Genomic DNA, 27206 nt, shown 5'->3' with positions numbered 1-27206 from the left:
TTACATTTACCTTAAAGATGTGGGGGAACCCACTTTTGTGTCTTGTGTGAAGAATTCACAAGTCACCAGCTTTGCCAAGGTACTACACCTCTGGCCCTCCTACTATATTAGCTTTGTTAAGCTATAAAATATCAAGAAAGCATACAGGTGGACAAAAAAAGTGTTGATCAGCCCTTTGGGGAGGTGGAGGCTGCTTTGGAGGCCGTTTCCACCCATGGATCCTCAGGGAGGTTTTCTTTCTTACTACTCTGGGTACCATATAATTGCATGCCTTGACATAGGCTAAGCCTTTTGGCACAAGCCGAAGACCTCTTATAGACTGTGAAACAAAAGCCTGTGATTTCAGTCCAAGACCAGCTGGGAGAGGAGCAACTGATCCGCAGACAATTGTTTGCTGCTGCCACTGTAATAATCTGCTTTTCATTTTACAGTAACACGAAAGCAACTAATATTAAAAGCAAAGCTGCACAATGCAAATAATTATATGAACTCATGTGATCCCTTAATTAAAAGTACAATTAATCCTGGTGTTAAAAGAAACTAGAGAGACACTTGTCTGGATGCCTGGCAGGTTACAGTTAGTACGCTTACCTGAGCCGCACCACACTTCAGCCAGGTGGCATTCAGTCTCACCAGGCTCTTTACACAAATCCACTACATCTCTGCAGGTAGTTTCTGGGGTGATTGGCACCTCAGTGAAGTGCTGCTCATTGTTACTGAGGTACACAGTAAGAAACATCTGGAAGAGAGCAGATCAGAGTTCCATAAATCCTAAATGTATTTTATCTCTGGTTCTCACTGATGTAAGTTTCTAGAAGCAGAAACCTCAACGTTAGCTCTTTAGTTTTCTTCTATGCGACAACCTGACTGGAACGGGGCCCAAATATACTGCTTCAATTATTTCTCTATATAAAGCAACACTGTATAGCAATTGGCTACAGAGGATAAAGAAGGCTGATCGCCGAAGAATTGATGCTTTTGAATTATGGTGCTGGAGGAGACACTTGAGAGTCCCATGGACTGCAAGAAGATCAAACTTATCCATTCTCAAAGAAATCAGCCCTGAGTGCTCACTAGAAGGACAGATCCTGAAGTTGAAATCCAGTACTTTGGCCACCTCATGAGAAGAGAAGACTCCCTAGAAAAGACCCTGGTGTTGGGAAAGATGGAGGGCACAAGGAGAAGGGGACGACAGAGGATGAGATGGTTGGACAGTGTTCTCGAAGCTACTAACATGAATGTGGCCAAACTGCGAGAGGCAGTGAAGGATAGGCGTGCCTGGCGTGCTCTGGTCCATGGGGTCACGAAGAGTCGGACACGACTGAACGACGACAACAACAGAGGATAAAGACATAGAATTATCCAGACAAAAGGAGAAGTCTGGAATGGTTTGCATGCTTCATCCAAAATTTTATATATATATATATATATACACATACACACACACACACACACACACCACCCATCTGGCTGGGTTTCCCCAGCCACTCTGGGCGGCTCCCAACCGAATATTAAAAACACAAAACAGCATAAAGGAACATGCTCTTGTATGTAAAAGTACAAACAGCTTAGAAGGTGCCAACTGCTAAAAAAAATCCTTACAGCTCGCATGAATGCAGCTTTGGATAAGGCACAGAGCAGTTTCCTAGAACATACTAGCTTAATTTCGAAATAAATATATTATTTGTATGACCCAACTTAGCCAAAAGCAACATCACACAACCCCAGAGATTAAGTTCAAATAACCAGATAAAAACTTGCTGCTATTTAAAGTAATACATTTAAACAGGTGGCATCTTGCTATCTGAATCCCCAACCACCTAGTGCTATATATAAAACTGTTTGCAATCCCCTAAAGAGGTGCTAAGCATCTGGATTTCACCATCACACGGCCCATTAGCACTCCAAAATTAACAAGCTTACAAGAGGAACAAAATCCATGTTAATTAGAAAGCCACTCTGGAAGCACAGAATATTATGTGTTGAAAGAACCAATGTTATCTAGCCCCACCTCTGCCCAAAATCTGCAACCATGAATCTTAAAATAATTTGTCATAACCTTCTTCACTTTGTTTCAAAATAATTCATTTTCTAAGTCATTTTTACATACTACATTGCAATTTAAGTACTGTTCATTAGACTAAGTCTGAAATCTATTTGAGCTAACTATTCTCTTAATTTAGGCATTGAAGGTTAAGTTGTGGTAGGTCTTACCTTAGCTCTGTTTTAAGAAATGGCAAAGTGATCCCTGAATAAATTCATGCACTCTGCAGCTGGCCGCTTCTTCAGCTTAAATCAGGGGTCAGCAAACCTTTTCAGCAGGGGGCCGGTCCACTGTCCCTCAGACCTTGTGAGGGGCCAGACTATATTTGGGGGGGGGGCGGGGGGAGATGAATGAATTCCTATGCCCCACAAATAACCCAGAGATACATTTTAAATAAAAGCACACATTCTACTCATGTAAAAACACACTGATTCCCGGACCGTCCGCAGGCCAGATTTATAAGGTGATTGGGGTGGATCCGGCCCCCGGGCCTTAGTTTGCCTACCCATGGCTTAAATGGTATGTCCAGTATTCACTAAAGGTGCTTTCAGCCATAGTTTAGGCTAGGGAAATTGCAGGCAACTATGATCTAAGGTAAAGGTAAAGGGACCCTTGACCATTAGGTCCAGTCGTGTCCGACTCTGGGATTGCGGCGCTCATCTCGCGTTACTGGCTGAGGGAGCCGGCGTACAGCTTCCGGGTCATGTGGCCAGCATGACTAAGCCGCTTCTGGCGAACCAGAGCAGCGCACGGAAACGCCGTTTACCTTCCCACCGGAGCGGTACCTATTTATCTACTTGCACTTTTAATGTGCTTTCGAACTGCTAGGTGATCAGGAGCTGGGACCGAGCAACAGGAGCTCACCCCGTCGCGGGGATTCGAACCGCCAACCTTCTGATCAGCAAGCCCTAGGCTCTGTGGTTTAACTGATGACTAAGTAATTAATCCATTTATTTGCTTCCTGGAGCTACCTTGAACTGTGATATCTGCAATAGCTGCCAAACTCATGGTTTCTAGCAGCAAAATATCTTCCAACAGGAGTTACTATCGTCCCACTAATTAATATTTCATTTATAGGTCTATCAGCAAAAATGTTTAAGAAATATAAAATCAAAGTCAGAGTTCCAAGCCAGACGCTTGATTCCAACACCCACACGCTTCAAATTATGTGACAGCACACTGCATTACGCAGATCAGGTAGATGAGAACACACATTTCTCTGTCATTTAAAAATAACTTTTAAAACTTGTTAACATTCAGGTTTGGTTAGACATCACATCAAACCACAGCTTGTGACTGGGTAGCATACAGGAATTAGAAACCATCGTGTGTGCTACATATGTCTTGACATGATGTGTGAGTTGACAAACTATAGGCATGATTGCCATTGTTCTGCCTCCAAAGACCAGCACACTGAATGGAGCAACGACCAGACACACAACTCTAAACCACAGGTGTTTGTTTAAATATTTACAAGTTCAATCCAAGGTTTAGCATGTTGTCTGAACTGAGCTGCTAAATCAAAACAAGACCTCATCTCTCATAACACATTTTAAAGCAATAACTTTATATTTATGCACCACTTTTTCTTAAGACATCAAAATGTTTCCCCTATCTTAATAATACTTTCAACAGCTCTGTAAGGTGAGGCAATATTGTCACCCTATAGCAGATGGCGTGGAAGGAGCTCAAGATTAGCTTAAGGCTATCAAGTAAGTTTACAACTCAGCTGATGTTATACTAGTAGCTCTGAGCTCATAGGAGTTACAAGCATCCAAATTCCTAATATAGCTTGATACAAATATACAAAATATAATTTTAACCAACGTACCACATCATTGCTGCTATCTAGGATACAGTGGTGCCCCGCTAGACGAAAATAATTCGTCCCGCGAAAATTTTCGTCTAGCGGGGTTTTCGTCTTGCGGAGCGGCAATGGGAGCCGCGCTCCGCAAAACGAAAAAAAAAAAAAAAGACGAAATTTTTTCGTCTTGCGAGGCAGCCCCATAGACTTTTTCTTCTAGCGGGGCAGCCTCCCGCTAGACGAATGCTTTCGTCTAGCGAGTTTTTCGTCTAGCGAAGCATTCGTCTAGCGGGGTACCACTGTATATATTTCTTAGTTGTAGACACTTCAAACAGAAGGAACGAAATCCTCCTTCACATTACATTGCCAAATACAAACTTTGACTCAATGCACCTTGTCATTTTTCATATACAGTGGACACTCAGGTTGTGAACATGATCTGTGCAGGAGGCACACTCACAACCCGCAGTGCCGCTTCTGTGCATGCGCGGGTTGCGATTTGGCGCTTCTGCGCATGAGCCGAAACCCGGAAGTAACCCGTTCCCATACTTCCAGTTTCGGCGCAAGCACAACCTGAAAAAACGTAACCCGCAGTGTTCGCAACCTGAGGTATGACTGTACAATATATGTCTTCAATATGTGAAACTACGTGCCAGAAAAGCATATAAAGATGCTAAAATTGTATTAGAAAGTACTGATAAAATTCACCGAGCTGCATTATTAGTTGACCATGTTTCTAGAAAAGAAAAATCAGCCAACCATTGGGAATGCAGGTTCCTCCCAATACTGTACATCAAAGGAGGTTGATAATTCTTGCTGAACAGAGAACCTACCAGTGTCAGAAAGAGAAACAACTGGATTGGGGGGGGGCAGCATGAGTTTGCATCTTTGAAAATTACTACTGTATGTAGATGGGATATCATTCCTGTGTAACTGTATAGATGCAAGTTACACCTCTTGTTCTCCATCATCTGTTACACAATTGTAATTCAAAAACTTTTCTACACCTTCCTTCATCAAACACCTGCCTGCTCACATGCCAATTATATACCTTGCACATCTCTACATCATATTACTCGCTGTAGGGCAGAGCTCCAACACACCCTGCAGCCGGAAGAAGAAGGTGAAACAGGAAAAACAAGTGGGGATTGGAAGTGGTAAATTATAATGAGAGACAGCCTGCATTAAGTGCATTTCTTCTTTGTACTATTCAGCACTAAAGCTATGCTAAGGGTTCTTTGAAATGCCAGGTTCCCCAACACTGTTGCCAGCTTGCTTATTTTAAGTATAGCTTTACTACACAAATCTTTACGGTAGAAAGTAATGTTTAACCTTCTCACATATGGTGAGTACTTTTCTTTAAAAGAAACTGCCAACTTTTTCAATTCTAACTACTGCTGTGCCCTAAACAAACAAAAAAATCAACTTAATTTCAAAATCCTTTCTACAATTTTCTGGATGTTCACAAGAAACAGATTAGCTGTAGCTCCTCGTGTCAGGAATATGAATACAAAATGGCAAGAAGGAAACTGTATTTACACTGTTAACCACAAACATGTTCATTGTTAGTCATTACAGATTTTATTTTGTCCTTCTTCCAAGGAGTTCTGGAGGCATAATGGGTTTTCTCCATCCTCACAAGCAGTCTGGTGAGGTGGGGTGGGTTGAGAGTTGGTGACTGAGCCAAAGTCACCAAGTAGGAATTTGAACTCGGGTCTCCTCAACATTGTCCATCACTCATGTATAGACTCCCCTATTAGTCAGCGGCACCCACACACAATACGGGGAATCTTCAAGTCTTCTATCTTATTCAATTATGTTAAAAAATTAGAATTTGATTTATATGCTTATTTTTATCAAGTTTTCAAAATAATTTGAGTCACCTTGTGTTGGGCTTGACGATCTACAATTCACAAAAATGTCAAGTTATCTCCAAACTATGCAGGAAAGGAGGACAGACCCGTCTTATCCCATTTCTTCTAAATGAGAACAAAACCAAGAAGACTTTAAGGTGCTATGGGGTCAGGCAAAGAACGGCTTAACTTGGATTTAAAAAATACAGAAATGCAGATGGAAGATGAAAACGCTTCTTTCACCTTATGCCTTAAACAAAGAGTGCATAGAAAGTATTACCTTCAAAACTGAGAACCTGTTTTCCTTTTGCAGTGACACAGCTGTACATTTTTTTAAAGGCATAGAATTGAAGAATGTTAGTTCAGGGAATGCAACACAAAGGACATTTCTAATGGGTACCGTCGCCTTCGCAAATGGGACAAAAAAAAAAATAGCCACACTGTTTACTTCTCAAGTTCACAACACATCAAGGATGGAGTATACATGAGGCAGCACAAGAGACATTTACATGCCCGTTCCCTATGCAAAAAACAACATCTGTATAGGTGGCCTTTCGTGAAGCTGCTGTACTCAAAGCTCTAACAAAATGGTATGTATTATCTTTCATTAATCTGAGCTTCAGTTGTACAAAACTACACTTCTGATACATATGTTTAAGCCACCAATAACTGTTTTTAACTGCAGTGTTTTTAAAGGCCCTGTAAAGATTACGGTATCTACGCAAAAAGAGCTAGCATCACATAAAGCCAGTCTAATGTACTTTATGACTATCAACATTCAATTCTATACAGCTGCTCTTCTCCATACAGCATAACTGCACACCTGCACTCCAGAAAGAATGACATAAGCAATAAACCATTTTTAGAAGCCATAAAGGGCTTCTTAATTCATATTTTCCAATGAGAACAGAAGTTATTTTAAGCTGAGTAGGAGGAAAAAATAAAAACCTAGCAATTAAGCTGTTACAAAAATTATATAGAAGCACTTCAACGGCAAAACAGTGCTGGAGTTTTTCCCAAACCAGAAACCCATTTAAAACTCTAGTTTCCAAGTATTGTTCAGTTCAACAGTTTTACCAGATCTCAGAAAGCAGAGGTGTAACATCTTCACAGGCAGACCACAAAGAAATCAACAACTAAAATGTTTCTTTCTCTGATTACAACTTTCTGAATGACAAAAGGCAGTCTGTGAAATGGAAGGTTTTTAATCTAATACATAGCATTCCATACTAATATATAAATGCTGCTTTCAAATGAAACCAGAAGAACTGGGGGGGGGGACCTAACTTTGCTGCAGTTCAAGCAAAAATGCGATCACTCACACACCTTTCAAGACCAATTACTCAAGAATTCAACTGCTCAATGTTAGCTTGCCTGAATTTCCCTGTGCTTAAAGACCAAGTAACACTAAAACCAACCTACTAAAAATTATTTCACCCATTAATACATTGCCATCTTGTATTATTTCATAGATAAATTGCTCACTGTACTAGGGCAAGACTCAACAGTAAGAGAAAAGTAGATTTACCTATATCTATCGGTGGTGGTCAGCACATGTTCCTGCCTTGTGAGTTACTGCAAATAATATTCAGTTTGTGCAGCTCTGGCATTTAGCCACAAATATGAGAAAGGAAGTTATGATGCAAAGTAGGTGGAGTACAGTAGGAAATGCAGCATTATTGTTACAATTATTCTGGGACTGAATAAGACGGGAGTGTTTTCCTCTTTATTTGTCCCATAAGAGAACATAAAACGCTTGACCTTTTACAACCCTGAGGCATCATGATCTCCATCGCTTGCATTATGAAAGGTGTCAAGTTTCTCTCCGACAGTAAGAAATAATTCTGAAATTCAGAAGAACGACACATGCACCCAAAATGCTTTGAGAAACTTTGTCTTTTAAGAGTGGAAAATTGAGAGAAAACTAAGCAAAAATAGGCCTATGAGCATTTTGATGTTAAGACGCTCACAATCAGCCCCACTTATGGGCCATTCCATTGTCACGGGTGGGACACTTTGACCATGTTTTTTGGTATTCACACATGTGTAAAAATGTAAATATACATAAAAATTAACAACCAAAATTTAAACTATGTTCTTAATAAGATACTGAACATTTTACAAATTTTTAATTATTTTTATGGATATTTTTGACAGTTTTATTAAATGTTGAAAGTGTTGTCACGGGTGGGACAAAAAAAGGACATGGAGCTTGAGATAAGTTTGATTTATGGAAAAACTCTGTGAGTTGGGAGGTGAATCAATGATAAACTCAGCATATCTGTTTAAATCAATGTTTATTGGTTACAACTATGCAATCAGGAATTAAGTTCAAGAAATTTAACGATACAAAATTAAGGAAAAAATGCTGTCACGGGTGGGACAATCATCAGAAAACTTTTAACGTGAACATTTCTGTGAAGACTACATGGGTGGACTTTTGAAAAGAAGGTCCATAAAATAAACTTCTTTTGTCTTTAGCTTTTAAAAAAATGGTTAGACTGCACGTTTGGAATCTTCCTCACCAAAGTCCAGCACTCATCTAGCATTCTTATCAGGCTCATTTTTCACGGAATGGCCCTTATGAATAATCATCAGTTCCTATATATTGAGCCACAAACCATAAAACTCATCTCCACAGAAATGTGTTCATACTGTTGTTTTTTAAAGTGAGACCACAAAACAGGAAAATGTGGTCACACCTCACACTCACAACTACCAAGACAGAAAATTTCCTGAGAAATCTTTTCTACTTAGAAAACCTATCCCTGCTAACGAAGTTGCTATAGCAATGTGGATGTCACCTCACCTGCAAGTTCTTTCTGCTATTTCATGCAGGCTCTCAAAAGCTGTCAGCTGGGAAATACTTAACTGAATTAACCCTTGATGTTGTTGGTAACAAGCATCATCCCTGAGCACTCGCCACACTAGCTAAGGCTGATGCAAGTTGTAGTCCAACAACATACAGAGTGCCACAGATTAGCCACCATTATTTTAGGGCTTCTTCAACACCATCCAAACCCTATATCCTGGCCAGGTATCACCATGCAACAGTGCCTCTGTCTTAGCTGAACCGAGTTTGTTTTTTGGTCCTCATCCAACCAACTGCTGACTCTAGACATCTACCTTATTCAGAAAATCTTTTCCCTCATCTGGATTTGATGAAAATGAGAAATAGCCTTACTCCAAAAGATCTCTCCCAGAGGGTTAATATAGTACAGCATTCCCCAAGCTGGTGCCCTCCAGACAGTGGCGAAGCTGCATGCTCTGGTACCAGGGGTGGAGAGCAGGCAGGGGCGTGGCTTGCATCCCGGGCGCATGCCGCATGCATCCCGGGGGTGTGGCACACTGCCTGTGAGGGCGTGGCGCCTGGCACGGTGGGGGGTGCGTGGTGTGTGTCCAGGTGAGCGGCAGAGATGGCTCCCCCCGCCCTTCCCTTCCTCTGCCAGTGCCTCCAGATGTGGTTGGATTAGTTCTAGCCAGAAATGGCCAATACGGCCATTAGTCAGTGATTAATGGATTTTACAATCCAAAATGTCAGAAGGACACTAGGTTGGAGAAAGCTGATATAAATGTTAAAACAATATTCAAGACAGACCCAACAACATCAATGCATGACACCAAATAATACCCTGTTTCTCCTAAAATAAGACATAGCCATAAAATAAGCCATAGCAGGATTTCTATGCATTTGCGAAATATAAGCCGTTCCCCAAAAATAAGCCATACCCCGAAAATAAGCCATAGTGACGTGGTACCTCCTATTAAAACAGCCTGGAGAGGTGTGGCTATGCAGCGTACCGATGCGACATGGTTAAAATAAGACACCCCTGAAAATAAGCCATAATGTGTTTTGTTGAGCGAAAAAAAATATAAGACGGTGTCTTATTTTAGGAGAAACACGGTAGCTGCCCAGTACCACCTTCTGAAATATCAGGAGTTTTGCCTGGAGAGAATCCTCAACTTCAGAGAGTCTCTCCAGATCAGAGGTCACCAAACTACGGCCTGCGGGCTGGATCCAGACCAATTGCCCTCAGGATCCAGCCCACGGTCGGTGCATGGATCAATTCCTATGGTTTTTCCCCCAGTAATTTTTTCCACCACCATTTTTTCGGGCGCCATTTTCCCCCTCCTTCCTCCCGGCTTCTCCCCGTCCTGCGTAGAGGAGGAAGCAGGTTGGGCTGAGCTGGCTGAGCGCCATTTTGGGCAGCACCTCTCCGGGGCCGAAAGCAGCCCTTTCTTGCCACAGGTCCCTCCGCCACCGCTGCTCGCAAGGGCAGGCATAGGAACCATGGTTGGCACCTCTCCCAATCATGGCTCCTGTGCCTGCCCTTGCAAGAGACAGATGGCGGGACCAGCAGCGAGAAAGGGCTTTCGTGCCGCTCGTCCCTCTGCCGCCGCCTCTGCCGCTCACAAGAACAGGCATAGGAGCTGCGGTTGGGAGAGGCACAGCGCAGCGCAGCGCCTCTCCCAACTGCGGCTCCTGTGCATGCTCTTGCAAGATGCGGTGGAGGGACCAGCGGTGAGAAAGGGCTGCTTTCGGGCCACTCGCCCCATCTCCTCCGCCTCTGCCCACCTCTGCCGCTCACAAGGGGGAGGCATAGGAGCTGCGTTTGAGAGAGGCGCAGCGCAGAGCCCCTCCCAACCGCATCTCCTATGCCTGCCCTTGCGAGAGGAGGGTGGCGCCGGCGGGACAAGCAGTGAGAAAGGGCTGCTTTTGGGCCGCTCATCCCTCCACCCCCACCACCCTCCTCTGCCGCTCACAAGCTCAGGCATGAGCCGCGGTTGGCAGAGTGGAGGGCAGCACCTCTCCGAAGCCAGCCAGCCCTTTCTCGCCGCTGGTCCCGCCGCCGCCGCCTCTGCCACTCACACCATAGGTAGGCTGGGGGGAGGGGGGAGAGAGAAGCCCCCTCTGGTGCATGTGTGCACACACACACCCGTGCACACACACACACACACGGTCCGGCCCACCACGCAGTCTGGGGGACAGTCAACCGGCCCCCTCCCAAAAAAGTTTGCTGACCCCTCCCCTGGTCCAAATGGATACCACAGTAAGTGGTATCAAAAACCTTTGATATATGCATGAGAACCAGCTGGGTCACATTCTCCCCTCACCCAGCACAGGTTGTCCACCAAAGTTGTTTTGGTTCTAAAACTGGATCAGAAGCCAACTAAACTGAGTCTAAATACCATCCAGTAATGTCTGGGGCTCAGTATCCACCAGCCATTCAATCACCTTGTAGTAGCCAAGTTTCTTTACTAACTATTTAATTTCTCTCCAGTTCTTCATACTTCAGTCAATGTGGTGCTCTCCAGATATTTAGTTGGGCTCCTAAACCCATTCAGCCCCATCCAGCATGGTAAGCAATGATAGGTGTTAAAGGTTAATAATATCTGAAGGGCACAATGTTGGCTATCCCTGTTATTTTGTCTTTTCAGGGACAACATTATCCATATCATAGGAAGTAACATTGCCTAAAACTTGATAGATTTAATTAGTCTGGTCACCAAAATTTGGACTGCATTGTTTATGCCTCATTTCATATACCCAGCTCTCTCTCTCTCTCTTGCGCGCGCACGCACACACACACACCCCAACTTCACAAAAGATTCAGTCCTTTTGATTGTATTCATACTCACCTCTATATCTGATATGCTGTCAAAAATGCACACTGTCAGCATTCAAAAATCAATACTGTTTTCAAACAGAATGAAGTCAGCAAAAGCACCATTTCTGCAATAAAGATGTAGCTTTGCTAATGCACCAACATACTGAAGGAAATAAGATTGCCCCCTCTACTATGTTAGGTTTGCACAACTTGTTAAAGTTTAACCCTATCAAAATGACATCTTTGCAAAATGGAGTTGTGAATACAGCAACACCTTAAGCTTCCATTGTTTAGTTTCTCATTACTTACGTCAGAAGCACAAGCAAGCTTTGTGCGGCAACTTTGCTTAAAAATAGGTCCTTTAGTTCCACTGTGATGCCACTCCCATCAGAGTTAGAAATGCTGTTATGTGAGGCCAGTGGGTGGCTGGACTCCAGCAAAATTGTATTCAGAGAGAGGCTCTGAGGGATGCTATTGTCTGAAAAACTCAATTGTTGGAAATAAACATGCATACAATGCTATAAAAAGGAAATGCAGCGCTCTTCAACCAAGAGTCGGTTCCAATGTTAGCAGTACCAAATTACACTTTCAGATGGAGGCACTCTGTGCAGAAACCATGATGTCTGTAAGCATAAGTACGTGGAGTTCATCACATGAAGCCTATATTCTTCCCAGGTTTTTGTGGCATGCCAAACCTCCACATGATGTGTTGATCGCACAGTAAATATGCTTCCATGTAGAGCACTGCCATGCTAAAACGTTATTCATGAGCTTTCACATGATCAGGGTAATAGCCGAACTAGACCTTACATACTAGATGACATTCCATCCCAGCTACACTTCTTACACACTTCTCTGTTGCTTGGTGATGAAAAGGGTGAGGCCACCTCAAGTTGGATACTGAGGAAATGGAAACTACCCTAATTTGATGCTCACCTTACCACAGACTTCCTGACACCAGTAATCCTGCATCCACTTATTTATTTCCAGGAGCAGGTCTGTAAACAGAGATTTGCACTGAAGACAAGAAAGCATGCTCATACTTTTATGCCAAAACATAGCACACATTTTTCAATCGTAGAAACTGAGCTGCATCCCAAGAGATGAGAAACGAAAAAGTTATTATTTGTAGAGAGAAACCAGAACAAATCTTTTCCAAATCATACAGCATTGATCTGTACTATTGTTTTAAGGGAATCCCTCTCTAAGCGGAACCAACAAGAGCATAACAGGTGTTATGAAAAACACAGAAACTACACTACCTTTCTAACATCAAGGGCCTGTTTATATATGCAATCCTTCTTGATCATTGCCAGGTAGGAAATTTAAATAAAGAAATGTGAACCCATGGGATATCATAACTACATTATTATACCCTGCTGCAAACTCCACACTCTGCAGTAGCAATTTCACAGACAAAACAACATAATAGCAGTCACTTGAATAGCATGTACCCATGTAAAAATGAGGCTCCATGAGTGCTGCAGATTAGAGAGAGAGAGAGAATTAAGCTCTACTGATGAGAGTCTGTACCGGCAGTCACTTGCCAGGAAAGCTATTGTGCTTTAAATGCTGCTTTTAAGGTTGCTTTTATCTGCCACCTTACTGATACCTTTGATGTTAATTTAATTTTTTATTGTTATTTTGTCTGAGACACTGGAAGTTCTGCTCAAAGGTGACTTTACAATCTTTTAAATAAAATATTAGCATTTTAAAAACTTATTAATTTAATTTATAACCCAACCTTCCTCCCAAAGAAGCTCAGAGGGGCAAACAAATGATACCTTGCTCAATAAAAACATCAATTAAGTGTACTTAATTGAGCTTCATGCGGCAACTTCCATGCTAAAGGTCATTCGGAAAAGGAATGAAAATGAAATATCCACTATTGCAATGCCTTTGTATTGTATTGCCTTTTGTATATATATATCCATGGTGTGGCCTTATTCAGAAGATTCTTCTTATGTTAATCAGATTCTGAAGGAAGAGGAAAGGAAACCTGCACCTATAAAGCCTGCTCTTCTGAATTTGGGATCTACTCAGTTTAAGGTAACCCATTTAAAGAATCTGCAAGTCTATTTCCTGTTATTTTTCAATCAGAAAATAGTGCCCACTCACAGCTTTTAAAACACTGCAAGGTCATGCCTTTCTGAGAATACTCAACATTAAAATTCTGAGGCAAGTGGCATTAAGAACATATGAGCCCTGTTGCGACTAGACAAAAAAACCCTATAATCCACCATCTTGTTGCCAATACTAACCTAGAGGCAACATTAATATCACCTGATCTTTCTACAAGGACACACTACAAATTTAAATATTTTAAGGTCACCCACTCCCAAGCAGACTTCTCAGGAGAGGCAAGTATATAGGGAAACACTTTTTTTTTTAAGTAAGGGAAATGCTGTAGATCAAGCAGGAAACTAAAAAAACCGTAACAGAGTGATTAAAAACCGAAGTCTGTTCAACACAACAGACACCTTGACCCAACGAAAAGCTGACAGCTCCAGAACTCATGCCTTAAAACACAGATTCAAGACAACAGTAGCATTTAGCTTTGCACCTACACAGCAAAAAAGACCAATATGAAATTACTGTAGATGCTAGAAAGCTACTTAGCTAGCAACTTTTTATACATGTATTAACACATGATACAAATGCAGTACTCGGAAGCAATCAGAATCCTATGCAATATTACACAATAATGCCTCAAAAAGGAGAAAAGAAACAGGTGGAGGTAGAAACAGTTCATACATAAGGCTGCGATCCTATACCCACTGAATTTACATATGGTTGGACTTGCATAGGATTGTACTGTACGCTTATTTTCCAGTTTCCCCAGCATCTGCTTCAAAGCATGCTGAGAAGCAACATACCCTATGATTCACCATCTTCACAATTTCAGCACAGAATTTGGGATTTATACAACAAGAAAATGTGCATTTAGGATGTAGTCCAGAATCTAATTGCTTTAATATATATATATATGTGCCACTTTTATTATTACCATTTATTAAATTTATGACAGGATAAAAAATATTTTTGCACTACAATATGGGGCCCAATTCTATGCTCTGCTGCCAGCATTGATGTCAAAACAGTTCTGTTCCTCCTAGGTTTCCCATCTGCTACTATGACCATAAATAAGATTTTGGCACTTAAATTGTAAATATACTGACAGGATCCACAAAGAGCTATTCTAGTCACAGCCAAAGGCCTGTGCTAGCCCAGTAGGGTTATTTTATTATTATTAGTTTTGAGTATACAAAACACAGCTTTAGATTCCCCACAACTTAAATAGCCATTTTCCAAGCAGCATGTTGGCTCAGGGGTCCACCATTCAAAAAACAAATAAAAGGGCCCTTTAGTACAATTAATTTTTTTAATCCTGGCCATTTACTAAGAAGCAAATCCCATTTATTTCAACTGAACTTACTTTCAAACACAAGAAAGAGTAGGGAACTGGATCTGGCCAAAAGACCAAGACGTTATCTCCCCCAAAGCTACTGGCCCAAATTTGACAGGTGGGCAGATTATCAATAATCCAATCTGCAGGAAGTAGTAACAAACAATGTCTTGCATCAACCATTACACAGAAGTTCAAACATCCAATTGAGCTTTCCCTCTCACCCCTACTCTCCACAGCTGCTACTAAAAGACCAATGAGAGTACCTGAGTGGATCAAGTCCTTGCTGAAAGCAGCAGGGCTTGCATTTGGCACCAAAATTAAATAGCATCAAACGCAAACTGCAGTTGGAAAGGAAAAGTCTGAAGCCATGCAGTCCCAATTTTTCCTTTGCAGTCTTGCCTTGTATGTGACCCTGTTTAAAACTATCACCAAAGGCAGGGGCGTCGTAGGGTGGGGGCGGTGGGGGCGGGCCGCCCCTCGTCCCGCCCCTAGGCAGGTGTGTGCGGTGCTGCTGCTCCCGGGGTGACAGAGGCAGCGGCGGCGCATGGGGTGACAAGCGGCGGCCCCTCCCACCACTCCCACGCGCCGCCGCTCCCTCCGTCACCCCGGGAGCAGCAGCGCTGCACGGACGAGGCTCCCGAAGTGGCGGCCCGGCATCCTCGGGGGCGGGGCGTCGCTGCGTGCGCGTGCGTCATGACGCACACGCAGCGATGCCCCGCCCCCGGGGATGCCGGGCCGCCGCTTCCGGAGCCTCGGTGGGCTGCAAAGAGCCCTGAAGCCGCAACCTGGCACCCCTTTGCGCTACGGCAGCGGCTTCAGGGCTCTTTGCAGCCCGCCGAGGCCCCCAAGCCCCCGCCCGGCATACCCCGGGGGTGGGGCGTCGCCGCGCGTGCGTGCGTCATGACGCACACGCAGCGATGCCCCGCCCCCGGGGATGCCAGGCCGTCGCCGCGCGCGCGTGCGTCATGACGTCATGACGCACGCGCCACGATGCCCCGCCCCCAGGGGTGCCTCTTGGCTTCCCGCCCCGGGCAGCCAAGGGGCTAGGAACGCCCCTGACCAAAGGTACTGTTTTCAGGTGTGATTTGATACACCAGACATCATAGACATCAGATAACTGATCAGTGGGCAACCTTGACCACTTTTTTATCTGACCCACCATGATAAAATGGTTTCCCACCCCTGAGTTAAAAATATAGCTTATGTTTACTGTTCTTTAAGGTGAACGTGAGCATGCTGGTACATGTTGAGAAGTCCACAATGGGCTCCACTGCCCCTCCTGGTCACACTGTGAACAGCAAACAATGAACTTTGGGCTGTCATTCAAACCTGGGCTCATGATTTGTTTATTATGGTTTTCTGCTAGCGATGCAGTGTGGCCCAAAGGGGAAGAGCCAAGTAAGGACTTTCAAGCAGGGTGAATGGTATCCAACTAGCATTTGGAGTAGACACATGTCCTTTTTTTAAAACCACGTGCCGCCACAGCACATGGAGAAGGACCATAGTTCAGAGGTAGAGCATCTACTTTGAGGGTTCAATCTCCATTATCTCCAGTATGGCTCAGAGAAACCCAGGTTTGAAACCCGAGAGAGCTGCTGTCACTGCATGTACACAATAGTGAGCTAGTTGGACCAAGGGTCTGTAGGGCAGCTTCCCGTGCGCCCTATATGCCTATGACTTTGTAACATGCAGTTCCCTTTAATATACACTTGCCTGCAGATTTTGCAGTTGTAGGCATCAATGCTATAATCTGCCTATGCTTAAATGTAACGTGATTCCATAAAAATAGATAAAGGAAAACTTATTATGCAACTAGATGCTGTGCTTCTAAAAAAGCATTTTAGCCCCTCACTACTGCTGTGCAGCAGTCACACTCCCACATATCTAAAGCATATGGAACGGTGAAGTTTAACTCTCATCACTATAGGCAGTACTTCATCAAACCCTGAGAAAGGGTTTACAATATCATGCAGGACTTGATTTCTTGATTTCAGCAAGGCCTTTGACAAGGTGCCCAATGATATTCTTGTAAAGAAGCTGGTAAAATGCGGGCTAGACAATGCTACCATTCAGTGGATTTGTAACTGGCTGACTGACCGAACCTAAAGGGTGCCCATGAATGGCTCCTCTTCATCCTGGAGAGAAGTGACTAGTGGGGTGCCACAGGGTTCTGTCTTGGGCCCAGTCTTATTCAACATCTTTATCAATGACTTGGATGATGGGCTTGAGGGCATCCTGATCAAGTTTGCAGATGACACCAAATTGGGATGGGTGGCTAATACCCCAAGCTGGAACGTGTCCAGAGGAGGGCAACCAAAATGGTCAAAGGCCTGGAAACGATGCCTTATGAGGAATGGCTTAGGGAGCTGGGTATGTTTAGCCTGGAGAAGAGAAGGTTAAGGGGTGATATGATAGCCATGTTCAAATATATAAAAGGATGTCATATAAAGGAGGGAGAAAGGTTGTTTTCTGCTGCTCCAGAGAAGCGGACACAGAGCAATGGATTCAAACTACAAGAAAGAAGATTCCACCTAAACATTGGGAAGAACTTCCTGACAGTAAGAGCTGTTTGACAGTGGAATTTGCTGCCAAGGAGTGTGGTGGAGTCTCCTTTTTTGGAGGTCTTTAAGCAGAGGCTTGAAAGCCACCTTTCAGGAATGCTTTGATGGTGTTTCCTGCTTGGCAGGGGGTTGGACTGGATGGCCCTTGTGGTCTCTTCCAACTCTATGATTCTATGATTTCTACTGCCAGTCCTTTGCTGACCACTAGTTAGTTTGACACAGTATTGGCCTTGCCCTCTACAAAACAGAAAGATGCAGCGATAATTATAATAGATTAAATACATATTTCCTTAGTGAGAAGTAGCAATGGGATACAAATCATTTAAAAGGATCAGTGAAAATATCTGAACATCAATTTCTAAGAAAAAAGCAGTATCTGAAGTGTAGCTATATTAATAAAATCATCTCACCACTTGTGCTGAAAAGACTTAAAATAGTATAGGTACAACGTTTCACATGTGGTGGATGTGTGAACATATAAAACCCTTCTGGCAGAGGTTTTTTACAGAAACAAGCTGTGTTACGGGTCTACATGTAAATAAGGGCAAGCTGAACCTTTGTGATAAATAATTACCATATATTTCCACGTACGAGACTAGGTTTTTTTCCTTTAAAATGTCAAAAATGAGGGGGCATCTTATACACGGGGCCATCTTCCCCCATTTTCTTAAATCTGAGTCCCCAAAAATAGGTACCTGTAGCGTCTTATACATTGGGGCGTCTTATAGACGGAAAAATACGGCACTTTTCTTTTAGTAGCGGCATGCCGCTTACTGGTGCAGAATTGGAAAGGATTGGAACACCTGTGCGTTTCTCATTAGAAACAGAATGTATAGTCAATTGCTATATCAGAAAAAAAATAGCAAAGAGATTACATGCATTGAATAATGCAAATGATGTAGACGATTTTATTGAAATATGGTATCCTTTTATAAAATACTTTACTGATCACCCTGAAGAATGACAACCACCCAAATCATAGACTGGACTTTGGCAAACTTAACTAGACTGATCCATTCTGGATGAGGAAGGGGGTACATTTTGTTTTGATTTTATTTTTTATAGTAACTGTTGTCATATAATGGAAATCAACAAAACTATATCTATATATATATAAATGTTCCCATTGCGTGCGTGCGTGACACCACCTTGCTCCGTAACCACTGGACCAAATCTCATCAAATTAAGACAAAGCGTAACAACCATCAAGGAAGGATCTGGCGTAATAAAAATTAAAACAAACCACACCTGTAATGCCTAAAATAAAGGATAAAGGGGGGGAAGTAGTGCGCCTATTATACCTCACCAGCAAAAGGAATGAAGACTCCAACAGCATCCAATACAAAGGCGGATTGCCCGTCGACATCATCAGACCTGGCCATAGCAACAATGCCTGTGCCCTCACCTAAAATGGCCGCCGCAGCTTTGCATGCACCAAGAAAAAAAAATATACAGAGCAGGAGGCATGCCTGAGAGGTCGCACTGAGTAAAACCAGTTCTGAGGGGATTGTGTCGCTGGGGTGCGTGATTTTGGGACTGGGTAATTTTGGGACTGGGGTGGGGGAGAATGCTCTTTAAGGTCGCCAGTGCCCTCACCTAAAATGGCCACCGCAGCTTTGCATGTAAAATGCATCTCTGGGTTATTTGTGGGGCATAGGAATTAGTTCATTTCCCCCCCAAAAAAATATAGTCCGGCCTGCCACATGGTCTGAGGGAAAGTGGACCGGCGAATGAAAACAGGAGCTTCCAGAATACTCTCGGGGTCAGGAGAATTTAAAAAAAAAAAAAAAACCACAGCAACGTGTGGCCGGGCCAGCTAGTTTATAATAAAAGAAAACCAATGTGGTTTTCCCCATGCAAACCAAGACCAAATCTCTGCTTAGTCACAATGACCAGTGGTACCCTTGAGCCAGAAACTCTCTCTCAGGAACCTACCTCAAGAAGACAAAAACCACACACACCTCTCTGAGCTGCTGGGAGGAAAACTGGGATATAAATATTGTTGCACACCATCCCAAATTGCTGAGCAATGTGAGATTCCAGGGGTTCCAACCTAGGGATCCCAGCATTAACAACGCAAAAGGGTCTTGCTTCTCCCAATAGGATCAAGCCTTGGATTCAGACAAAACATCAAGCATCAGGCTCTGCCTGATGTTTGCTCACTCTATCTCCTAGCCAGCGTGGTGTAGTGGTTAAGAGCGGTGGACTCATAATCAGGTGAACCGGGTTCGCTTCCCTGCTCCTCCACATGCAGCTGCTTGGGCTAGTCACACTTCTCTGAAGTCTCTCAGCCTCACTCACCTCACAAAGTGTTTGTTGTGGGGGAGGAAGGGAAAGGAGAATGTTAGCCACTTTGAGACTCCTTTGGGTAGTGAAAGGCAGGATATGAAGTCTTCTTCTTCTTCTAGCTCACATTACTTCTAACTCTCTATTCTAAACTCTGGTTTCATTTGCTGAAGAAGCAACCCCAGCCCTTTGCCATCTGGCACAGAGTCCTTTGATCCTCTGTTCTCTTTATGGCCTATCACCCCGAGCAATCACCTCAACATATCTTAGGCTGGTTTAATTAGCTTTTAAAACTTGTTGGGTCCAGGGATTAGAAGTGTCTAGCACTTCTCAAGCCTTAATTAAATTATGACACTTGTTGGGTCCAGGGATTATAATGGTCTGGCACCCACAAACTCATAACATATAAATGCAACAGGTTGAGGGAAACATCATCGGGCCATCAAAGCAGTTACAGTCGCTACACTTATGAGAACTATCCCAACCAACAAAAAAGAAATCACAGTAAGAAGAATAAAACAAAAGCAAAATATTGTTTGTCAGGAGATCCCTCCAATGATACCTAAGAAGTAACATACTTTTTGTTATTACCTCTTTACCTCTATTCTCACCAATTAGCAAAAGGGATTAGAACTGTTACTCTATAAATAACATTGGCAGCATTTGCAAGTCACAGTAGCTGGCTTATTATGAAAATGTAGATGTCACCCACTTTGTTCTTCCCCCACAGTGAGCAGGAGCAACAAACCATGATTCCTTGCTTAGTGTTACAGTCTGAACCAGTGTTCATGATTTGTTTTGCTCCAAACAGACCAAAATGGGATGTCAAGGTTTGTTATTGGCTTACCAATCAATATGTTAGTGAAACAAAGAAATCTCTAATTCAAATGTAAGCCAGGGGTTGTGGTTTGTTATTCCTGCTACAAGAGAAGCAAAGCAGGAATCATTTCTTCATTCATGATAAACTATTAACTGTGGCTTGCATAACATGTGAACTAGGCCAATAACCGAAAATGGGAAAATCTACACTTGCACCTGTCTTCATTTATTCTGGTTGTGTGTACAGGATAGTCTTTATATAGGCTAATATATTAAATTATTGGGGACAAGTTCTATTAGAACTTTTAAGAGGTTATTTAGTAAAGGTGCTCCTAGGCAAATTTCATGTTTTTTCCCAATTACTAGGATAGTTAATTGCAGCAATTTGGGGGGAGGGGGGGAAATCTTCCTGACACTGCACGTGGTGTATTGAAAGCAACCCAGTGGTCTCCCAGGAACAAGGACTTTGACAGATTACTAAAACAGGGTCTAGAAGGAATGACAAGGGGGTGATCCCTTGTCCACAGAATTTCAGGTAATGCTGCAGGATCAGCAATAACTTTGCTGATACTTACAACTGCCAATGTTTTAAAAATCAATATGAGCTACCTCTTAAGCCACCAACACACACAAAACATTCTCAAAATGAGGCAGGCCTTAGAAGTTTGCCAGTGGTCACCAGTTGTGCCACTTTCCTCAGAATATTCAAGACAGGAATGGGAAAGTGTATTTTCCCAGCAACAAACCTAGCTGAGTGCTACAAAAATTCAATTTCCTCCCCCACAGAAAACTTCATATTTACAGCTGAGTAACACATGCCTTGTGTAATGAAACAATAGTGATTATCTATGAACAGTTGATAAATAAACAAAGCATTGTTGCTTTGAAATGATTAACAGGATTTATATACAGCTTAATCATCAAAACCCGTAAGTGGTTTACATAAAATATATTCTTTGACAAATACCCTGAGAAAATATGGGAGATACATGTGTACGCTCTTTCCATCTGCTGCAGAAATATCCAACCCTATTTCCAAAGCTCCCATAAGCTCTAACATAATTGCAAGGTGGCCAGCAAAGACAACATGTGGCAACTAAATTCTCCTTGCTTTTTTGAGCTGTGCAAAAGGCTATGCAACGCTATTATTTTCGCCTACCTCAATTGTGCCTTAAGAGGCATCAGACACATTAAGATTTTTTTTAATGCAGAAAGCACTTGTGTTACCCATAAAATCCTACATGAACGTGATTTGCTTTGAACCTATGGATTGTGGATCTGTATGTATCCTTATCTATGTATGTACAATTACCAAAGCACATGATACTCTACACACAGGTTTCATGTACGGTATTTCTCCACCAACAGCATTTTTCATATACAATGTCATAAAGCACAAAGTAGTCCTAAATGATTCTTAGGAACTGTCATCTTCCCAATATTCTGAAATGTTTTTTGAATTAGTCATTTTATTTTATAAGTAGTATAAAACTGGTAAAAGAAACATAAGCAACCCTTGAGAAAGTATAATTTTTGAAGGTATGATGGGATTTACCTGAGAAATTAATAAACCATCTGACTTTATTGATGCACAATTTCTACAAAAAGAATGAAGAAGCTTCTGACTGAAATAGTGGCTTAGTTCTTGTTATACTGGAGGGCAGAAAGCCTTTTAATTTAATTACTTCCCTGAAATAACTAACCCCTACCCTTACTTTAAATAGGCAGACTTTCTTTGTTCCTGCTTTCTCCCATTCAATAAATCGGGGTTTCCTACCAAACACACCTCGAACGTGGTACATACAACCAACCAGCTGGCCGTAGTGCTTTTGAACTACTAACCTTTTACTGTACCTGTACAACTTGTTTTATAACCCTCCATTTCCTTTGACTTGAACTGACCACAGGGAGAAGCAGGAACTACTGGGTACAGTATTAGTTAAGTCTGCGTATTTCTAATAAGGAAGCAATCGAAACTGGTCAGGGTTTCTGGAAGGGGAAACGTTACACGAATTTGGCAGAGCACAGGAGGAGAAAAAAAAGTGTAGCGCAGGAGCTTCTTTCTTTCTTTCTTTCTTTCTTTCTTTCTTTCTTTTCTCTCCCCCCCCCCCCACCCCAAGGCACTGGGAGGGCAGCTCTCCATTTTCTCGACGCGTTTCGCCGCGAGGAGCAGGAACAGCAGCTCCATTTGCTGATCCTCCCGCGTCTCTCCCGAGTCTGTACTGAGCTGCCCCATCTTAGATCGATCCTTCGAGAGCGGCGGGCTAGATCCTTCCTTCCCTCCCCGCCACATACCCAGTTCGGGGGGGGGGGGGAGGAAGGACGGAGCGCTAAAGATCCCGCCGCCGCGTGTAACTTTTTAATATTCCCCATCCTAAGCTGCGTTTCCCAACTTTTCCTCCATTGGAAGTTGGACCGGGAAGCGGCGGCGGCGGCAGCAATCTCCGTCTGCGTTTGCACCAGAGAAAGACCAGATCTCCGGACGCAGATCAGAGGCCAAGGCACCACCAGCCCAGCCCAGCCCTCGGCCTCGACCCCCCGGGGATCTAGCGACCTCGCCCCACCGGAGGAAAGTCCCTCCCCTCGCCCTGCGCCCCTTCTCTTGCAAGCTCGCGCACTTACCGGCATCATTTTGGCCCCGAACCGCATTGAGGCGACGGGTGCCGCTTCCTCCCCCTCAGGGACAGAGGAGGAGACCAATGGCAGGGGCCTGGGGAGGCGGAGCGGCCTGCCCTTGTTTGCCTAGGGACCTGTTGCGAGAGGCAGCCCGGCCCGCGCCGACGAACGAGCTCCCTCTGGGTCCGCAACTCGCTGGGTCTGCGCTCCCTTTAGACCCGCGCCCCGAGCTTTGTCTCCCCGGAGTCCCGCTCCAGCCACCCCTCGGACGAAGCGGCCGCCGCCCTCGAGCCCGCTCCGAAACTATCCCCCGCCGGCCCGGCAGGGAGGAGCAAGCGAGCCCCGGCCCCGCCCGAGTCCCACCCCCTAAGCAGGCTGGGCTCCCGAGAAGCCGAGAGCTCCGCGCGCCGCCGCCGCCGCCGTCACCACCTCCCGCCTGCCCTAGACGCGGGCGAGGATGAGGGGAATTAGTGCCCGGGGTCAAGAGGAGAAGCTCCCGCCATTCTCGGCGAAGCAGCAGCACATCCCGCCGCCTTTTCCTAGGGGGGGGGGTGACTCGCTGAGAAGGTGTCTGCTGCCTCTTGAGCAATTGCAGCAGCAAGATTCCCTTCGCGCGCTCGGAACTTCTTCGTGGCCAGAAAACGCGCTGCAAAATGCTAAGGGAGAATTCCGCCCAAAGCATCTCGCCAACCACAAGTTGTGGCTGTGCGCTCACATTAGGGCATTCGTACGCACGTGGGTCGCGCAGATCCGATTTTACGTGAACCAGTGGTGGTCCCCCGTAGCAAAATTGCATTTTCGGCCCCTCCCCTTGTTTTGCTTCGGGTTGTTTGCGCTTTATTTTTGTAATTCTGCGCTCCTCCCCCACTTTTAGTTACAATTTGAGTCGGAACACTGGTTCGCAACGCAATTGGTGGTCCACAGGCCCCAGGGGGTCTGTGTAAACCCACCCGGGGGTCCGTGGCACATACCCATCAACTGTTGGGGACATTTTTTTTAGGGGCCATGCGCTCACGTGAGAACAAAGCGCCCCAAAACAGTGGTGCCCCCCCCAAAAAAATCACATTTTTTTTGATGCAGTGCTCTCACATAGGCACATGGCCCGGAAGATGCACATCCCAGTTTTGCGCTGGGGCATGTTGGAGGGTATGGTGGTGTGACCCCATTTGCATAACCAAAAATACCACAGAGATAACATTTTCCAATGTTGGGGGTCCAACATTGAAAAGCAGGGGGCCTGCACTGCAGTACTTAGCTCATTGGGAACCACTGGAGTAGACCATTTTTATACTAAAGTGAGCTGGGATATAGGTTTTTGTTTGTCTGTGGAACTTGCTCCCACAGGAGGCAGTGATGTATACCTAGATGGCTTTAAATGGAAATTGGACAAATACATAGACAGGAGGGCCATGGGCGTACCCAGGGGGGGCAGGAGGGGGCACCTGCCCCCCTAGAAGCAAATAATAATAATAAATGGTTATCGGCAGCCTAAAAGGGGAAAAAACTCTCCTAAAATAGCTCAACTACTGGTCTTTCTTCCCCTCCCAAAATCTAAATAACAATTGAGCTCTGCCGACCGGCAGCCGGCCACTGCATGTGTGTGTGTGTGTGTTGTGCCGTGCCGGCTGATCGTTGCAAAGGAGCTTTGGAAACGGTTCCCTTGCATGGTGAGTTGCGAGGGCTGAGGATCCTAGGAAACTGAGTTTTTCAGCCATTTGGGGGGGAAGTTTTTCTGTTTTTCGAAGCTGTTTTTGTTTGCTGTTTACATAATATGGTCAGTAATCTAAAAATGAACCGAACCCCTAATAACGGGGCATTCCTCATCCCCAAAAAAGGTCAACAACTTTGAGCTGAACCCCCCAAAAACGGGGGTAGATCACTGCTGAAAGTAGATCACAGTCTCTTGGGAATTGGCCACCCCTGGTATAAGACATATAACTAGAATAAAAAGTTAAAAAAAAATTCAAGCAAATAATTGTAATAACTACCGTAATAAAGCACTGCTATAATTATATATAATTTTCCTAAAATTTTGGTTTCATTCGCCTTTCCGTGCTGAAATGTCGCAACCTGAACGACCATGGCTTGCCCCCCCCCCCTAGTTTTGATCCTGGGTACTCCCCTGAGGAGGACTATTGATGGTTGCAAGCCAGGATGGCTGTGCTCTGCCTTCCCAGTTGGAGTCAGTAGTGCTTCTGAATAACAGCTATGTGGAACCACAAGAGTGGAGAGCACTCTTCTGCTTGAATCCTGCTTGCTGGTTTCTCACAGGTATCTGGTTGACCACTCTGAGAACAAGATGCTGAACTGGGTAGGCCATTAGCCTGATCCAACAGGCTCTTCTTATGTTCTTATGGCACACATTCCTTGCATTCAAAAACAATATATTCATTGTATACAAGTACAACACAATATACAACAGGCAGGTGGAGTTTTTAAAAGTCTGTAAACATACATTACAGTCTACTCAGTCTCCTAAGAAACTATGAACAAATATGCAATTGACTAGAATCCTATTATACATACTTATTTAGAAATATGTCCCATTGAATTAAATGGGACTCACTTTTCAGTCAATATTAACAGGGTGGTACTGGAAGAGACTGTGTAAAAATCCTAGGACAGTGACCTTTGCATTGTAACACTAGGATTATGTAATAATCACAATTATTCTCGCACTTGTAATGTTTGACTGAGAAATGTTGACACAAATGTACCATCCCACCTATATCAAAATGAAGGGTTGGGCACTGTTGAGCTAAAAGCCTATATTGTATGCTTAAGCAAAATGCTCTATAAATATTGTCACAGTCCTATTTTTTTCCTTTTTCTTTATTTAGTTTCATGTATCAGAACTTACATGGCTGCTTTCTACAACATTTGTGTCTTTCTTTTCCCCCTCAATAAACATTTGTTCGGGTTGATTGTTGTTTATTATTCTCTTTTTCTCAGTGCTCTACATTGAAGTAACTCCCATTATGCTCAGTGGGGCTTATACCCAGTTAACTGGAGGTATGCAACCCTAAAACCACTTACCTGGGAACTTAGTTCTACCAGTTAAGACTAGGGAATGGTTCAGATTTTCTGTCTGCATCTTAATGTTTGCAATATTTGACTTTGTCTGGCATGCCCCTGTAGCATGGAGTTGCTTCTCTAGCCATTTGGGGCTATTTGCTCTGTTGGAAAAGAGTTTGTTATCACTGGCTCCTTCAAGCAAGCAGGGACCACCACCACTGCTTACAAGGGAAGCATCAAATCACCTATCCAGACCTAGCCAGCTATCCCCTCCCTGCAAGTTTTTTTATCAGTCATGAGCAAGGGGCAAGAGCACACAGGTGGTCAAACCAAACACCTTGTCCACATCCTCAAGCCTTACTAACTGAAGCTCATCCAACATAACAGGACTGGGCAATGTTCTTGACACATCTGCTACAACAGCACAGTCAAGGTGCAGGCAGATACAAGTGATTTTATCCTCAAAATGCTTTGCACATGATTTGAAGTGAGATGTGTGATGCAGTTGTTTGAACAGCTAATAATGTTAATGCCTTATTTTAACATTAGTGTAACCAGTTGTTGTACAATTTATCAATGATATGGTTATTGAGCAGCACTCTTCAAGCCCTCAGGGAATCAGCTGAAGCGTTGCAGTTGTGTGAGTAGGCAGGGTCAGGGAGAATAGTTTACAGGGATGTAAATGCAGATAACATCTTATACTGGAACTCTCATAATGTCATAGATAGTGTGAGTTATTTTTTCCAGCCTCCCATAATGTTTTGCATGCCTGTCTGTTCCTGTCTGCTTTCACCACTGTCCTGACTGCATTAGGAGCTTAATTTAAAAAAAAACAAAAACAAAAAAAACAACATGAATAGCAAAGGCAAAAAGCAGTCAGAGACAGGGAAAGGAAAAACACAATGCCTCTGGTGGTTTTCTTGGCATCAGAATATCTCTTAGCGCCTATACTGTACCTCAGTCTCTTTTCACCTAGTTTCTAAAGTTTCTCTCAGATAATGATTTTGAAAAGTGGAGAGCTGAAGTTGTGAGAGTAACCATACAAAACATGCTTGTGAGTGTGTGAAGGGAGGGAGGGAGGAAGTGCAGTATAGGTGAGGCATGATAACAGTTATCCAAGAGCTTTATCATGCACACAAATGCTAATTTACCATATCAGTAATATTTTTTTGAACATTTTCCATTTGCAG

At 43.7% G+C, this 27206-nt stretch overlaps 1 protein-coding gene across 3 annotated transcripts in view; it reads right to left on the bottom strand.

Moving 5' to 3' along the window:
- The window catches only part of TP53BP2 (tumor protein p53 binding protein 2), a 51885-nt gene extending 28670 nt beyond the window's left edge, over positions 1 to 23215 (bottom strand). For 2 of the 3 annotated variants that reach the window (XM_033144693.1, XM_033144694.1), the window contains exons 1-2: positions 23008 to 23215; positions 592 to 739 (exon numbers count right to left, since the gene is read on the bottom strand). In XM_033144693.1, the coding sequence (XP_033000584.1) occupies positions 592 to 739; positions 23008 to 23034 (175 nt within the window). In that variant the 5' untranslated portion in view covers positions 23035 to 23215. The remainder of the gene's footprint in view (positions 1 to 591; positions 740 to 23007) is intronic. The other variant, XM_033144695.1, reaches the window with a different exon arrangement.
- Positions 23216 to 27206: the final 3991 nt, after the last annotated feature.

This window comes from Lacerta agilis, chromosome 3, assembly GCF_009819535.1.
Source record: "Lacerta agilis isolate rLacAgi1 chromosome 3, rLacAgi1.pri, whole genome shotgun sequence".
NCBI classification, from domain to species: Eukaryota; Metazoa; Chordata; class Lepidosauria; order Squamata; family Lacertidae; genus Lacerta; species Lacerta agilis.
The sequence above is the reverse complement of the archived record's forward strand: the minus strand, read 5'-3'. Positions and strand labels throughout refer to the sequence as shown.